General features: G+C 39.0%; 2 protein-coding genes across 12 annotated transcripts in view; one reads left to right on the top strand and one right to left on the bottom strand.

Annotated features, from left to right (window-relative positions):
* The window catches only part of LOC109990124 (AMP deaminase 2), a 33,619-nt gene extending 26,736 nt beyond the window's left edge, over positions 1 to 6,883 (top strand). For all 8 annotated transcript variants that reach the window (XM_020642119.3, XM_020642118.3, XM_065954510.1 and 5 more), the window contains 3 exons: positions 3,099 to 3,272; positions 3,385 to 3,495; positions 3,670 to 6,883. In XM_020642119.3, coding sequence (XP_020497775.1) covers positions 3,099 to 3,272; positions 3,385 to 3,495; positions 3,670 to 3,885 — 501 coding nt within the window. In that variant the 3' untranslated portion in view covers positions 3,886 to 6,883. The remainder of the gene's footprint in view (positions 1 to 3,098; positions 3,273 to 3,384; positions 3,496 to 3,669) is intronic.
* Positions 6,884 to 6,891: 8 nt separating this feature from the next.
* Positions 6,892 to 17,269, bottom strand: eps8l3a (EPS8 signaling adaptor L3a). Of its 4 annotated transcripts, XM_065954512.1 has the most exons (20): positions 17,125 to 17,268; positions 16,466 to 16,552; positions 14,473 to 14,546; positions 14,320 to 14,384; positions 14,074 to 14,232; positions 12,781 to 12,930; positions 12,641 to 12,693; positions 12,437 to 12,558; positions 12,238 to 12,377; positions 11,588 to 11,696; positions 11,401 to 11,474; positions 11,202 to 11,276; positions 10,904 to 11,049; positions 9,277 to 9,421; positions 9,155 to 9,198; positions 8,969 to 9,062; positions 8,784 to 8,888; positions 8,336 to 8,430; positions 7,356 to 7,488; positions 6,892 to 7,255 (listed from the first exon to the last, which is right to left on the bottom strand). In XM_065954512.1, exons 2-20 carry the CDS (start codon positions 16,528 to 16,530, stop codon positions 7,244 to 7,246), a joined length of 1,860 nt encoding a protein of 619 aa, XP_065810584.1. In that variant the 5' UTR covers positions 16,531 to 16,552; positions 17,125 to 17,268; the 3' UTR covers positions 6,892 to 7,243. The 4 variants fall into 4 exon arrangements, with proteins under 4 accessions (XP_065810584.1, XP_065810586.1, XP_065810585.1 ...); XM_065954514.1 differs by having other exon boundaries at positions 6,892 to 7,488; positions 14,074 to 14,202; positions 17,125 to 17,269; XM_065954513.1 differs by having other exon boundaries at positions 6,892 to 7,488; positions 12,238 to 12,359.
* Positions 17,270 to 17,659: the final 390 nt, after the last annotated feature.

Genomic DNA, 17,659 nt, shown 5'->3' on the forward strand with positions numbered 1-17,659 from the left:
TGCTGGGTTTCACCAAACTGCATACAAAGATGTCCGTACCTTGTATCATTTAGCTGTATCGTTGACCCACTGACCAACAGTGAGTACGCGTCAAGAAACCTCACCCTATAGAGAACAAACCATATGACGTATTTTTGTAGGCAAACCTGGAAGTAGCATTGCCATGGGGTCTAACGAGAATTCTCCTATGGGATTTTTTGCATTGGATTTTGGATCATTTCAGAAAATAATCTCTGTGTTAAACACACGTTTCTGAAGCGTAGGCGTTTTGTTCAGCAGGATAATCTTCACAGATGAACACCATTTTTATGACATTTGAAGTGTTAATGCAGCCGACAGAAGTCAAAAGCTAACATTATACTACAAGCTAACTACACCACGGTCGGATGATTGTGACGTCACTAGTGTTATGCTTCAGACGATCTCTGATAAACTAATCCACGTAGCTTAATAAATAGTTTACTAACATAATATTCACCTTAACCTAAAGATTAAACCTACAGGAGACATCTCCGACTAGTGAGAGAGTTCCCGGCCTCTGTGTCCGGCTTGATGACGTTTAATGTCCCCGACAACCGCTGTAGTCACATGTATCCACTTGTTAGCAACCGCCTTTTTAAAGATGTGTAAAAACTTAAAAATTCACAAGTGGGGGTATTACCTAACGTAGTTTATGTGGTCTAACAAAACACCAACATCTCTTAAGCTTGCGTTAACCACAGACCTTATTTCAGGCGTCTAACCACAAACACATTCAAAATCCTCGTTGACTTCTGGACGTTAGACCCCATGGCGCTCAAATGCTAACTTACTTCAGGGTTTTAGGACTCATTCCTGTGGCGCTCTATTGCTAAGACTTAGCTTGTTTCTGTAAGACACCAGGGCCCTTTCCAAATATCCACAGTTCAGTATGCAGTACTTTTCAGTAGAGAGTTTCAGTATACTGAACTTTCAGGAAATTAATTGTATTTTACCACCCACAATGCTTTGCGAAATTAAAACGTAAATCGTCACTTCACGTGCGCCTCCAAATCAAAACGAGCATGGATTAATTTAATCTTAATTTAAAATCCCGACTGAAACCACTACTTTTAATTAACAACAGAAAATATAACAAATGTCTGCATTATTATAAAACCTTTCCCCCTCTATTTAAATAATGATTTCACTATTTAAATGTGTCTTTATTGGTTTATTTTATATTCTGTATATTACTGTCTTTCATTTGTACTTTCCTTTATGTACTGTATGTTATTTAGTTATTTAATCTGTCTTTTACTTGATTTACATTGTGATATTGTTTTTTTTTTACGTGACTGTATGCGCATTACTCTTCTTGAATAAAGCTAAACAAAAATAATAATAAAAACGGGTTGATGCGGCCGGTTCACGTAACATAAATGATTACCTCTTGTACATAACGTCTTAATACAACACACACTTTATGTTATTATGAAGCGTGGTCAGTTTACAAACAGGCGGATGAGAGAGAGAGAGAGAGAGAGAGAGAGAGAGAAAGAGACGCGCAGTCGAGTCCGCGTCTGCACATCAGACAAAAACACAGAACATGACAGCTACTTTACTGATTTAACAGCTTATTTTAAGCCGTTTTAATTAGAAAGAGCAATAAATAAATTATTTGTTGGGGCGCGCTGGTGGCGCAATGGTTAGGGCGCGCGTCCCATGTATTGAGACTCTCGTCTCGAGCGGTAGGCCCGGGTTCGCCTCCACCCGTGGCCCCCCTCCGCATGCCATTCCCCACTCCCCCTTCCTGGTTTCCGACTCTATCCACTGTCCTCTCTCTGCATTAAAGGCACGAAAAGCCCAAAATAAATCTTAAAAATAAAAAAAATAATTAATTAATTGTTCTCCGATGTCCGCGCGGACTCACGCACGGAGCGCGAGTCCGCACATCAGAGAACAACACAGAGCATGACAGCTACTAAGAGGTCTTTGTATTAACATTCAAATATGACATTTCTTACTTCAACAGACAGCAAACCTCAAATAAATCTTCACACAGATGTATCTTATGACCGTTTTAACACTTTATTATAATTAGAGCAGTGACATCAATGCACATTCATCGCACGTTGAATCTGCTTTGCCAGCAAGAGCACACTTTACTCTGGTAAAATGAAGTAACAATAGAACAGGTGAAGGATTTAAGTGTCTGTCTGTTTCATCTTTCTCCTCTGTGCGTAATGACACACTCGCTCAATCTCGCTCGTCTGTCCACTATGAGCTATTTCTCCGGTAAGCGGGAATCGCAAAGTGAAAGTCCTTCTTCTTCTGTGGAATAAAAAGACAATTTGAACTGCACTTTCGTAGATCATATTGCATATTTTGTTTGTTTGGGACTTTTTGTTCATTGTGAATTCATAGGGGGGTTAATTAAAGGGATATTTTTGTCAGGGTAGCAGCGTATGGATCAACAACAGACGTGTTTCAGCACAGAGCCTTTATCAGCGCTTTGTTTGTCATCTATTTTCTTTTTGCGCTCGTGCTCCTTTTTTCTGTTTTGAATTAGGCCTATCCTAGAACCCACAATGCAACAAGAAACATTTACAAAAATGTGGACTACAAAACGATTATCGATTAAAAAAAATTTGTAGTCCACATTTTTATTATTATATATTATTATTATTTAATGAACTCGGGTACCTGAGTACTCGTTTGCACCCCTACTGCCTCCTGTTCGCGCCTACTGAATAGTAGGTACTAACAGTATACAGCACAGATAGTAGGTACTGTCTACTGACAGACTGAGTAGGTACTTGGCAATTCGGATACAGCCCTTGTCTTCCACTGCCAGACAATTCAAATAATTGGAGAAGGCATCAGGATGGTCCACAAGCTGTAGCCAGCTTACCTATCTACCATGGCTAGGCTCCGCCCACAAAATACATTATCATAAGGTCTTTAAAAGCAAAGCCCAAAGCAAAATAGTGTTTTGTATGTGACAGGTGATTTGAACTTGCTGTTCTGTAACTTGTGTCTTAGTCTTTGAGCAGCAGCAGTACTGAGCCAAACAAGGATGGGACAAAGATGTATATGCTTCTATTCTAACTGCTCAGTCTCTATTTGATGTCCATCAGGCCCCGGTGCTGCAGTATCTCTACTACTTGGCTCAAATCGGCATTGCCATGTCACCGCTGAGTAACAACAGCCTGTTCCTCAGTTACCATCGCAACCCGCTGCCAGAGTACCTGTCCAGAGGCCTCATCGTCTCTCTGTCCACTGATGACCCTCTTCAGTTCCACTTCACAAAGGTCGGTGTGGATCAGCACATGGCCTCCAACAATTTGAGGAAGTAATGAGGCCAAGATTACATTTTTTCTTTGTGTGAGTGTGTGTTTACAAGTGTGTGTTTTGATGTTCCAGGAGCCTCTGATGGAAGAGTACAGCATTGCTACTCAGGTGTGGAAACTAAGCTCCTGTGACATGTGCGAGCTGGCCAGAAACAGTGTCCTCATGAGTGGCTTCTCACACAGGGTAAACTTCTTGTTTTGTCTGTATTTATTATATATATATTATATTTATATTTTGATGTTTATTACTCACATTACAGTCTTTCATTATTCTCTGTTGTATCCTATACACTTGGTTAGTTATAGTGTGTCATTTCTTCTCTGAGCTTCCCAGTCATGCTTGTTCTCTTTCTTTCAGGCTAAAAGCTACTGGCTGGGCCCCAGTTATTCCAGGGAGGGTCCTGAGAGCAACGATATCCGCAGAACCAATGTCCCGGATATCCGCGTGGCGTACCGCAGCGAGACGCTCTCTGAGGAGCTGCAGCTTATCACTCAGGCTGTGCGCACCGAGGAGCTGGACACCATAGACGAGGAAGACTCTCTGTCCATGGGACCCCTCCCAGTACGACCCTGAAGTCACGGCCATCCCTGACTCGTCCTGTGAATCCATTAACCCACCCAGCATGAAACTGAAGCCCCCTGGTGTCTGTCACGATCGTATATTCAGTATAAACACCTCAACATACTCTAGAAATATACTGGACACTGACAGCTACATAAGCCAAGGATACAAGTCCGACACAGCGCTTCATCTTCTACCTTCTTCAGCGTATTGTGTTTCAATCACCTTTTGGTTGCAGAAAAGAATATGAGCCCCTTATATCTTTGCTGAATTTGTAAATTAATATTCAAGCCTGACCTTTCTGTGTTTCTTTGTTACATGTTCAGTCTCAGTCGGGATAGTGAAGAACAACAGAGGGGGCCTGAACCTGAATGACCAGATCCACAATGTAATCTTTACTATTTCTTAGTCTACTCTCCATCCTGGATGTCCCCTGTTATTAATTCTGTTATTCAGAGACATGTTTAAATTCACCAGAGTTTACAGAGCATGTAGGATAATAGTATCTGTGCACGACATAAACCCTGACAACAGGCACATTGACACTCGTCATGCATCAATCAATCATCTTTATTACACAAACTTCTAATGAAGGTTTGCAGTTTGACAAACCAACACAACCAACTTTTACATGTTCTATGTTTTAAGCTACTGCTGTGCAGCTTAAATCTGAGATATATACATCAGCTGATTCAAAGGAATCCTACATGAAGAGAGGATCTTAGTCTGTCTGAATCTTGCCGTGTGGCTTTAGGTGTTTTTGCCAAAGTGCACACACAGAATTGTTCTTCCGTTATTTATCAACTTAGAAAGAAAAATTAAAGAGACAAACTCCCAAAGCCTTCAAGCCAGGAAAGAAGCAGTATCCTGTAGATAAGTGAAAAACATTCCACAAATGCTGAAAATCACAGGATGGTATTTACTTTGGTGGAACACGGATAAGTGGAAAATTGCATTTTAGATTTTATACACAGCACAAATAAATATGGACACATGTACCAATGTCCGAGGAGAACACTCCTCACTGTGACCTCACTGTGGCCATGCAAACCTGGACCCTCTCTCCCTGATTCGACTCATTCCTCCCCTTCTGGAAAAGGTTTTCCCCTCTACATGCATTGAGCTGTACATACTAGTATGCACTAAGCCAAGACTTCACAGTGCCTTTTCCTTTACAGCTGTGGGTGCTGCTTGCCCAGATTCTGTCTTTACAGGGGGAATGTTGGTTTGTTTCTCTTTCTAAACGTACAAATGCTTTTGTGTTTGCATGAATACTGGATGGCAGAGAGAATGACTCTAATGTTAAAGCGTCTTTACTGATTCAGGGCTGCAGACAGGCTTTCAATTCAGAAATCTGTTGCAGCAAACAGATTCACACTAACCATGTGGAAAGGAGAAAAAAAACCATGCTGGGACATGGTTGAGACTGTTGCATGGTTCTTGTAGCAAAGATTATTTTTGAATCACCTCAAATCTAATGAAAGCTGGGATCATGTTTTGTATTGTACACTCGTGTTATCACACCCTGCCAATTCACACACTCCAACCTCCCATCCAGCTCTGAGCACTGGAGCCTGGTTGCTGCTGTGTGGGAATGTTCAATGCCAAGACTCAGAAGATGTCAGCCTTTCTGAATGACCAACTGTTCTGTATTATTACACGTACATGTTTGCGCATTAGGATGAAAGTGAGGTACATTTGTGTGCTCTGCAGGAACACAGTAGCTTCTAAGTGTTCAGGGGATGCACTGGAGTTGTGTGCTGAACATAGTGAGATGTGGGTTGGATTTCATGTGTAAAGTGTATTTTTTTAAAGGCGATATAGAAATAAGAAATTTTATATTTACAATATAATGTTGAAGTTTAACATGGTTTTGTTGATTGCTTTATGTCATAAAAGTAGAGTTTTTCAACACAGTTTAACGCCGTCAGCCTTTTTCATTTGTTAATGAGGCGCCATCATTTTGTTTCTAGTCTTTATTATTTGACAGGAGCCATTTTTTCCTTACCTGCTTACTTACTCTGGATCATTTTAAGTCTGTTATATTGAATCACAGCTTGCACCAATGATAAGAAGTTGCCACTTGTACTCATCCACTCATATTTAAAAAAAAAAAAACAATCCTTAATAATAAAAGCACATCTAAAGATCTATTTTCTGTTCTAGATGTACCGTTTTAAAAAAATGTATTTGATGGCTTTGTATAATTTACAAGATTATTGTGTGAACATGTGTGTTAGAATGTGCATCGGCCTGAACCTTTTCCATCCATTTAGCTGTACAGCTCGTTACTGCGTCAGTGTCCACATGGTTTCATTTTGTCTCATACAGTCGGCACAGATCAGTGCATATATTACACAATGCATCCTACCTCACAAATACTCCTCCTCTGATCAGTGTCATCATGCCACCGCTCTTTACGCTCCAAAGCCACAACTTAGTTATTTTCACATTTTAGAAAGCCAGTCTTTGTTTGGTCAATAAAGAAATAGGAAATAACTGTGCATTATAATTCTCCATAGTAGATTATTAACTTTTAAAGACTGGCAAAACTGTTGCAGAGTATTTTATTGTCCGTCTAATAATCCATTAAAGTTTATTGCACATGAGAAAGGATTCACAATATGGAACAGCTGAGACTATTGAAAGAAGAAACAGTAACACATTGACTATTTGGATGCCATCACAAATCAATATGTTTGATCAGCTGTTCAGATTTTATACTATATTCACAGATTTTTTGTTCAGATTGTATATTTCTACTATACAGTGCATCCTTAACAGGTACTCTAATGCTTACAATCAAGATGTGTTTGTGTTTAGCTGACATGTTCCTTGTTTGTATTCACACTGATTTGATTTTAATGTTTGCCTAATTTAATGTTCATTGATTCATCACAGATGTATTGCCTGAAATGGCTTGCCAGTGTTAAACACATTTGGACTCTTCTTCTGATAATGCTCACCTGTACCGTCTGAATAATGAAATAAAGCATGAAAATTCACTGAGCCTCTGTCTGTGAGTCTCACTACCTTTATTCACAGGTTTCAAAATGACATCTCAGATTACTTTTTGTTACAGAGTTGAGATCATTGCAAATTTGTGAATTTGTCTTAGTGGGCACCATTAGTTTTTAATGCTGGAGAAACTACCTGACTGGTCTTTCATTTTAGTATAACATGCTGATTGGATCACAACTTTACTTTTAAACATTTCACACATGCAGAAAATGTATTCATTCAACATTCAGCTATCTGTCATTGAAAAGCTGTAAACCTAATTTTAATTATATTATCTCCTTGTTTTCTTTTTCTTTTACAGTCAACCATTAACAACTTGTTTAGTCCATGATGATCTTCTTCATTGTCTTTATATAGCAGCCTGCAGAAATAAAACAGAAAACTGTCTGGCTGTGTTCAGTGTAAAGTAATAAATCTTACTCAAACAGTCGAGACAAGCTGAACTATGCTCTTTGACTTACAGCCATGGCGGACCTGACAGCTTGTAACTGGAAGAAGACCCGCCCTCCCTCCTCAGGACACACCTGCTTCAGTTCCTCTCTGCTCATTCCCAGAAGCATGGAGCCGCTTAGCACGCCCAGACAGCGCACAGTGCTGCAAGAAGACAAGGCACAATTATCTGCTGTCCATCACATAATGGAGTTTAAGCAGGACAAAGATACTTAACCAAGCTCTAACATGTTACAGGTTTTACAAGACAAAGACGTTTTTTTTAAAGTGAGAAAGAGCTACTCCAGCAATGCAATGTTAAGCCTCCATAAAGATTGTATATTCACATGTAACTGAATTTTTAATTCAACTGTAAAACTCAAAGCAGCAGTGTCAAATATATATTTTATTTCCTAGTAAGACTCTAGCTTCACTGGAAACTACATTTCCCATACTGCACCAGTGTTTTTCACAGACCAAGCGGCAACCTCAATTCCAATATCTCCATTTTTTTAAAGAAGCTGTTTGTACTTAACTCTTAGGTCATGACAAAATGAGATAAACAACCCCTTTGGTGTCAATTTAAGTATGACATCATCCAGGTTATGATGTCATCAGGGCTATATTCATTCGGTTAAGCTAACTTCAACTTTACAATCAGTGAAGTGCCTTTTTAAAGTGCAAGAATAGCCTTTTATTATTATTATCATTACACTATAAAACATTATAAATGTGACAGTCATGTATAAGCCTCCAAATTCCCCTTTTCGCTTCAGGCAGCCAAAAGAAACAAAATCAATATTTGTAGTCATATTGTTAGTGTGAACTGGCTGATAAAATATTTGTATATGATTTTCATTTGTAAATTCAGTCATTCACATGTATGCATAACTACAGGCTGATTGAGGTCTATCACTAATCTTGTTCACTGATGTTCACATTGAACCATAATAAACAATATATCCTTCATAGAGTGAGAGAGACTCCACCTTTAATACCTGTGTGAACTTACATCTTACTGAAGCCCTTGTCTTCCAGCCAGGCTTTTACCTCTGCAGACTTTGACTTCTTGGTGAGGATGGGAGAACCTCCAGTTTGCTGATAAAACTGAACATTCATGAACTGTTTTAATAAGGTTGGAAAATACAGATATCACAATAACTATGATGCAATCAGCCTAACATACGACATGATAGAGCATGATTTCATGCAGCTTAAAGACAGCCTCCAAACATAGTCACATGTTTCATGTGGAGTTTTTCTGCTCCAGTTTACTTTGGTGAATGTCAGCCTGAAGGTCAAAATCACTGAGAGGTGACACGTTATTACAGCTAATCACTTTGTTTAAGTAGTTAACACTGTATTTAGTGAAGTGCTGTTTGAAAGCTTTCCTTGCTGAAAAAAAATTGCTGAAAATGTGACTGAATTCAGCTTTAAGATGTTGTCATTTGAATCCCCACCTCCATAGGCTGCTCATCAGGATCCTCCAGGACATTATTGGGTACAAAGCCTTCCTCTCCCCTGTTGTTCCTCACCTTCCACCACTGCTTTGACCTGTCCAGCAGCTGTGGATGGACAACACAAACATTTGTAAAGCTGATTAAGAAAAGGAGAGGTGAAGTTGGTTCATGTCAGTGATTCTTACTTGGACTATTTCTCCCTTTGTGACAGTGAGCTCTCTGTGGTTTCTCGAGATGAAGTCATACACGACACGCATGGGACCCTTCGACTCAACAGGTCTGAAAAAAATGCACCAAAGCACACCAAACTTTAAGTCCTCCTAAATCATTTACATGGCATTGAGTGTGACTTTACATGCCTGTGTGTGTACCGTGGTTTTTGTGTGGTGTTTGCGGGCGTCCACTTTGCAGAAGTCTAAACAGAAAAAGGACATTAGTTAATCTTCTGTCCTCTGTACAGACATCATGCTGAATGTCTGATCTCAGGGTTTACCTGACTGGGTGCAGGTTTTGGATTCTCCTGTCTCCTCACAGGTTGTTTGGGTTCAGAGGCTGCGGACACCTCAGGAGGCTGCCAGCCATCGAAAAACTCCGGAGTGTATGTTGGGATGTCTTCATCATCATCTGGCCATTTGGTACTATGACATTTCAAAAATATCAAAAGTCACAATAAATGATTGATACAGACACAGCAGTCTGCTGCAATGACAACTTCACCAAAACAAATGAAACAAGAATGTTTTAAATTAGAAGTCAAAGTCTGGCATTCAGACTAAATGTTAGATAAATATACAAAGTTTCATTTACCAGGAAATTGGCATTAGCTGTATTTCACTGTTGTGAGTTGTTAGCATGAAGCTAATATAAGCATATTGCCCAATTGTTCAAGGTCAAGGGGTTACATTCTTGTCTGTTGTAATGGAAAAGACAAGACCAGGTGTTGCTACACAGGTTTATATTTAAATTATATTTTTGAATTATTGTTTATTTGATCTTTTAAGACTTCAAAATGCTATCTAAATCCAACCATCCTAAAAGAGGTTCAAGGAAAAGTTTCCTTTTGGCTGAACTTACAACAACTGTGCTGAGTCAATGCCATGGAGCCAGGACTAAATGATTGTGCTTGTTTGTATGAAAATAGAAGTCAAAGAGGTTGGGAACAACTGGTTCAGTCATTTTTCATATATAGTATTTCACAAGCTTAGCGTATGATTGTTTTCTATTCAAAATCTTCATCAAAAAAGTAACTTAAGCTGCATAATTGATATGGTGCAGTGCACAAGAAGTGATCTATTTTCAGCTGAATTAAGCACCAAGCATCAGGAGCATCAGGTGGAAATAGTCAAGTACAGGTACCACAAAACCCACACTTTAAAGAGGTCATATTATGCCCTTTTTGGGGTTTAATCTATGTGCCTACTAAGGTATGTTCACAATAGCTAAAGTTCTAAAAAAGTGTCTGTTTTCATGTACTGCCGCTCCATGCACCGACTCGCTTCTGACTCTCTCTGTAAGGCTCTGAGTCCCCACGTGTACCAAGTCTGATCTGATTGGTCGGCCTGTCGGCTCTGCCGTAATTGGTCAGTCGCTCAGCACGGTTCTCGGAAATGTCACGCCCCTTTTACCATATTGGGAATGCAGCCACTTTGGCTCCGAGCAGAGCAAAAACATTAGCACCTTAGCACTACTGTGCTACCGCAGGCTACGGCATATCGTGGGCGTGCTACAGAAGTTAATGGGCGTGCAACATGAGCTGCTGGGCTTGCCACAACGAACCAATGGGCTTAGATCAGTGATCTCACACTGACAAGACATCACATTGACAAATTTTAATCGAGGGGGGCTAGAACCGAGCGTTACATGCAGCTAATGCTACAGCTAACAGGAGGAGGTAGGAGAAGCTGCGTTTTCGTGGACTTTAAATTTTTGCACATAGATGTGCCTAAACATGCACAGGACACATGGAAAACACACTAAAGAGCATATAAAACCAGAAAAAGCATAACATGACCCCTTTAATCACAATTAACAACCCACAATTTATCAACACATGTTAATTGTCACCGCAGAGACATTGTGAGCTGGCACTTCAACAGGTCTAACTCTGTTGAGTGTCTCACCTGGGGATGTTCCAGGCATCTCCGAGAGACTGCCACAGCTGGTCCTCCTCTGCAGAGGCCTCCTCACTCATCAGACGGATACACACAGGGGTCAGCAGGGGGGCTACAATGGTCTGTGGCAGATCCTCTGGGCAGTGAGATACCACCTGGTGATGGGAAGCATTATTCAAAAGAAGTGCACTAGTCCTGTAGTAAGGTAAGGTGCCGTAAGGTTGAATCAGAGCAACTTTTATAATTAAGTATACAGATAAGAGTCCGTCCATCTGGTCAAGTTATTAAAAGCTAAAAAGTTACTTACAAATCCCAATGTGGAGAAAAAGGAGTGAACAAATTCAGGAGCACTGGGATTATCAATCTGTCCATTGAGCTCCCCCTGTCAAAATAACAACACCTCCTCCTATAAGTTATCTTCAACACCAGAACTGTTACATGTTCTTCACAAACAGTCATAACTTAGGCCATGATGGTTGTGTGTTCTTGTGATTAGGGACACATACCACCAGGTTGAAACCGCATTTGATCTTATGGAGACAGTCTGCAAACTCTGCTGCAGGGGGCACACCATCAACGGCTACAAAGACAAAATAAGAAACACAAAAGAGGTTACTGGATTTCTACACTATGAAGAAATACAGGGCTTTTAGATATTGTCCATGCATTTCTTTAGTTTTTGCTTTAACATACCTTTTCCTTTTGCTTTCATTTTCTTCTTTTTCTTTGAATTTTTAGCTACTGCCGCAGCTATTTTCCCCATGAAGATCTCTATGTCACTGACAATGTGATTCAAGATGTCCTGTAAAGAAAGAAGAAAACCATTGCATCATTCTTCTTCTCTTAAATTGTACTTAAAGGCTTTATATATTTTTTTGATCCAGCAGATGTCACCCTTGAGCACCAGCATGAAACCAAAACAACTCACGCTGCATTGTTGTGTTAGCATGCTAATGCTAGCGATCTTTATTATGCTCGTATCTTCACACTGCATGTAAATTTACCTGAAATGAGCGTGATCAAGAAACACAGTTAAGCAGTGAGTACAGTATGTTATTCTTCTTTTCTCTAGTCCCTCAATTAAACAACTTTTATACATGAGGGGAGGAGTCAGCCGGCCGGCCGGGTGATGTAAACAAAGTGAAGATAGGACTCTGAAAACTCTGAAAACATCACAGACAGTGGGACTCAGGTGTTACACCCATTGTAGACAGTCATGACTCACAGAGTTATTTTCAGAGGATATACTTGATTTCTATTATATTTAAGTGTAAAAAATCACATATAAAGACTTTAACACATATCTACTGTTTCAAAGATTCTAAAACAAAAAGGACACTCACTACATTCCTTTCCAGCTCTGTGTATGGGCGTGGAGTAGATTCTTCTTCTTCTTCAGTGTTGTAAGGTTGAGGTGTTGGTATCTGCTCCTCCTCCTCCTGCTGAGGCACATCCAGCTCCTCCTCTATGAGTACAATGGAGGCTGAAGGTTTGTATTTTGTTTTGACTCATAATGATCAATGCAGCCGGTCTCAGACTCACCGTAGTCTGGAGCTGACCACTGGGGGACTGACTCCACTTGAGGCTCTTTAGGTTTAGAGAATTTTTCAGCATTATGTAGGTTTTTCATTTCTGCACGTCCTGCTACAGATCCTGTGTTGCTGCTACAAAAAGTGTGAGAGGCATGTTGAGAAAAAGAGTAGATAGATTTTGTGGTTTTCACTCTCAATCACTTAAGTTCCTTACTTGATGCTTATGTCATCTCTATGGCGTGCGAAATCCTTTTGAACAAGTTCAGCCTGTAAACAACAAGAAGACAGCATTAAATCTCTTATCTTTTTACTGAACAGTCATTAGAACAGCCATTTCCATGGATTTTTCCTCACCCTGACATCCTCACACTGAAACATAAAGACAGTTTGTGTGTGCTTTCTCCCAAACTGCACTGACACCGTTAGCAGAGAGCTAATTGCTCCAGAATCAGGCACAGCCTTTAGCTCCACGATGTCACTGAGAGCCATGGACTCCAGCTCCTCCTAAAAACCAGAGAACATTTCTGTTTTTACACAAAAGAAGGCATAACTGGGAGAATTCCCAGACGGTTGACAAATCAAAGACAGAAACAAAATAAAGTCGAACAGTTCAACTTGGTCTTCATGTTGAATTTCTTGCTACAGTCTCATGTTTTAAAATCACCTGACATCATTCTTGTGACAGAAAAAAGTGATCGTTCGTTCATCCACTCCAGGAATGTATTTTTTTATGTAGAACAGATGACATACAGATTACCTAAGAATAAAGCTGTGGTCAACTGGAATACAACAAATTTGAGGGTTGCCTCCAATGTATCAATATTAACAAGCTACAATAATGTTTAACACAAAGTACTTGTATGAGGACAATCTGAATTAATCAACGGTAACAGGCTTCAATTTGTTACTGTTACACCATACCTGACTTACTGTCAGACTCCATACTGTCCCTGACTTACTGCCTGACTTACACTTGTTTGTGCACACTCATGTTGAGGCGTTTAAATACAGTTTTATACTGTATAACACAATAGTGGCCAATTTGTCACTATACTGTATAAGGACATCACTTTTTTGTGGGAAAATTACTTTCTGTTCAAAGACAATGTTTAGGTTTTTATGCTATCAGGTCCTACTTATCCGGAACAGGTGAATTTGTCACCGCCTCTCATTCCTCAAGAACTCTTTTGTCCCCCTGGCCATACGTCTGTACAACACCTCACGGTTATGGCAGGGGGAAAGCACACAGTAACTCTTGGACTAAATCTTCCTTTTTCCATTTGCCATCTGCACAGCTGTCCCAAGAGTCAGCCTCTCGTTGGACACTTTAATGATAACCTCAATTATTTAAATTGCACCTTTACCATTATTTAATGTCTGTTTTTTGATCATATTATTCTTTTTAAACATTGCTAAAAAAAATTGATTCATCTAGGGCTATTCTTAAATATTTTTTTCAGGTTAATATATATGTATGAGGGGGGGGGGGCGTCGGTTTTGTGGTTAATTTGTAACAAATGTTTCATGTCATGTACGTCTTTGTAACCTGCTACTGGATGCTTTGAATTTCCCTCTGGATCAATAAAATATCTATCTATCTATCTATCTATCTGTCTATCTATCTATCTATCTATCTATCCTGCTTACCTTGGTTTCAACGTCTGTAAAGAGCAGGTGGGAGCCACGGATCTCCAGCAGCATGCTCTGAGCCCACACACGACCCATCCCATCCAGAAGCTTCAGCCGCTCCACACAGTCAGCTACACTTCTCATCTCCTTCCCATTCAAGTCACAAGTGAATAAGTGCTGTATAAAAGTGCATTAACAACACAACATCAAACATGGTGTGGCTCAGAGAGGGTACTCTTCTGTTGCTTATAGTATCTGTCATACCTCCACTCTGTACTGAAATGTTTCCATCATCTTGTTTAGAGATACTGCATACTCCATCCTCTGCACTGTAAAAACATTCAGCTATGAGTCATACCATTCAACTGAACAGGTGAGACATTTGATTTTGTTAGGTACAACAATGGGTTAACTTACAGTAAACTGACTTTGCACTGGGCCTTGAAATATTTGAAGCCTGTGATGACACATCATCCATTGTTGAAAAACCACTGTGAAGACAAAAGTTAAAAATAATACTTAAGAACAAGCAGGAAAAAAATACACAAAACAGTACAGACAGTAACATGACATTCAAATATAAACAACTAAAAGAACAAAACAAACACAAACACGCTGTCAGAAAAATTATTTAAAACATGTTACCAGTTCATATAACACAAAACAATCCAATCAATCCCACTTTCCAACAGAGAAAATGTATTTCTATTTGACATCATGTTGTGCTAACCTAATCATTTACCCAGAGGAAATCTGGGAAAATGTCAATTCTAGATTTAATTTATAAATTTCATTTCAAACAAAGGTTGATAGATTCAGATTTGTTTTCAATTGTGCTTTAAACATAAATATTTTAAAGTCTTTATATGTGATTTTTCACACTTAAATGTAATAGAAATCAAGTATATCCTCTGAAAATAATTCTGTGAGTCATGACTGTCTACAATGGGTGTAACACCCGAGTCCCACTGTCTGTGATGTTTTCAGAGTTTTCAGAGTTCTATCTTCACTTTGTTTACATCGCCCGGACGGCCGGCTGACTCCTCCCCTTGTGTATAAAAGTTGTTTAATTGAGGGACTAGAGAAAAGAAGAATAACATACTGTACTCACTGCTTAACTGTGTTTCTAGATCATGCTCATTTCAGGTAAATTTACATGCAGTGTGAAGATACGAGCATAATAAAGATCGCTAGCATTAGCATGCTAACACAACAATGCAGCGTGAGTTGTTTTGGTTTCATGCTGGTGCTCAAGGGTGACATCTACTGGATCAAAAAAATCACATATAAAGCCTTTAACCTGAAGAATGGTGTTGTTTAATATTCAGGGACAATCCAGCATAATGTTTAAGGAGTAAGCTTCACACGAATGTGAAGTGGCTTAAGCCTATTTTGGATACTAGTCCACAAACTTGCAACGTATGGAAAGTAGAAAACAAATCTCTGTCTTCCTCTTCCACACCTTTATAGTGGTGATTGTTCAATAATAAGCATGTAATGTTTGTTTTGGTAGCAGAAAGACTCAAGAGTAGGAATCAATGGTAGTTTGGTTAATTGTTCTGGAAAGTTTTTTCCAGGGTGTTCAAATATCACATTCATCTTCCCAAACATGTGGAAACAAAATAAGGCCTCTGCTCTGCACAGAGAGTATCTTCTCGATAGCCATTATTGGATCCATGTAAGAGGTGCACAGTTCTGCTGTTTGTATCCAATCTGTCCTAATCATTTGGGATAACAGCTTATCAAAAAACTTTTCATATAAACAGCTCCCTTGTTATCTAAAAACTCTTGATAATAATAATTGATGTGCCCCATAGGAAGGCTTCCCATCTATTAATAGGTCTGAGATACTTGATTTTATATTGTCAAGGGTGTCAGGAGGCTAATTGGAAACTCAACCACACCTTTAATGCATCTTTCAAAAAGAATGTGTGGTTTGAATTTGACCTGAAAAAACATGAATAATTTTTTTATCAAATGAAAGGTGCATGGAAGACAAATCCAAGATGCTTTGAGAAATAAATCCTTGTTGCCAGATTTTGTTAGATGAATAACTTATATATTGCCTTTTCATTTTGTCAGACTTTATGGTTCTGGAAAAACTTAAAATATGTTTGTTCAATACATTTAAAGGAACCCTCTCTCAGATAAATGAACATGACAGAGTGTATATCAATGTGATCATTCCTCATAATGATGGTGGTCTCTCTTGCTAAAGTTGTAATATTTTTACCATTTTGTTTATTTTTTGTACTTAATTTATAGTGACTAAATCCTTAACGTTTACTGGAATATAGATTACCAAAACATTTACGTTGCAGGGACTCCAAAATGCTAAAAGTTTACAACAATGTTCATTTGCTGAAGGAGGAGACGATCAATCAGTCACATACATTTGTGAAATACATACTTAGACTGGATGGATCCTGCATAGCTGCTGGTGTCATTGCCAAAGGGACTGTCACTCCTGAACATTGTTAGTACTGATCTAACACACCTGTAACAGCAAATATGATGATCATATCATTTAGAAACACCATAAATTAGTAATGTCCCTAGAATCAGCAATCTGAACCTGACATAAAACTGAATATCATTTATTATTAACAGAATCCTGAGAATCTCTTCTTTTGTCACGCTGAATTAAAGCAAATTTAAGATGAATCACTTTTGTTTGAGCAATAAATCAACAGAATTCATTTTGTTATGGTCACATAGCAACACAACCTGTGATCCTCTTGATAAAATCCTTAAAGTGCTGATGTAGAATATCACGTTGTAAAAAGACCTTAGCTGTCTCATACCAAAAAATCAGTCCAAAGGGTAAATTATATTTTAATACCGACATTTTTGAACAATTCAGATTGAATAGTTGAGAATATTTTACACTTGGTAAGTTATTCATGTTTTCTGATTAGAACTGTTCTTCATTACGTTTCTACTTAAATCAGAATGATAAGTTACGTGCTTTGTGTGAACAAACAGAAACACTTCACAGCAGATCCACAACACATTTCACTAAGACATTTACAATTCACTGTGAGGATTCATTGTGAAAATCTCTCTTACCTTTGTCGTCCGGCAGTGGAGTCTTGTTACTTCCCTCTCTGTTTTTGTCTCTGAAGTAAAACAACCTGCAACTGACGCCCAAGACTTCCTCATAAAGAGAAGGACAAAGTCCTCTCTCAGTGGAATAACCATGGGGAGGGTATTGAGCAATCCTGTTGAGGGTGCGAAATCTTTAGTGTGGCATCCTGACTGAACAAAGGTTACCAGATATGAAGGACGCCACCATAACCTGCCCTTTAAATGAGAACATATCAGCCCTATTACTTTATCGTCTTTTTTCCATCAGTAATTGCAGTCAACTTGTCAGATACAAATTACCGGGAACTAAAAATAGATTTACAGAGGATCAATTGAGCACACATTAAGTTTATCAACTTCTCTCCAGGGGAGTCTTATCTTATAGAGCGACTGTTTCATTGTACTTAAAGTGACATAATAAAAAAGATTAAAAAACAGCGATAGGAAGTCTGAACAATTCCATCAAGTTGTTGATGTTCAGATCTACATCAATATTCCTCCTCTGACTCACAACTGA

The sequence above is a fragment of the Labrus bergylta genome, chromosome 5 (assembly GCF_963930695.1).
Source record: "Labrus bergylta chromosome 5, fLabBer1.1, whole genome shotgun sequence".
NCBI classification, from domain to species: domain Eukaryota; kingdom Metazoa; phylum Chordata; class Actinopteri; order Labriformes; family Labridae; genus Labrus; species Labrus bergylta.

What these genes read in the sequence shown, in the direction of transcription:
- eps8l3a (XM_029278939.2), bottom strand. Translation starts at nt 16,530, where the DNA reads ATGTTCAGGAGTGACAGTCCCTTTGGCAATGACACCAGCAGCTATGCA. An exon ending in TTACAGACGTTGAAACCAAG is followed by an intron (nt 12,931 to 14,073) that starts GTAAGCAGGATA and finishes TCTGGTTTTTAG; the next exon opens with GAGGAGCTGGAGTCCATGGC. An exon ending in GTGGTCAGCTCCAGACTACG is followed by an intron (nt 12,378 to 12,436) that starts GTGAGTCTGAGA and finishes ACAAACCTTCAG; the next exon opens with CCTCCATTGTACTCATAGAG.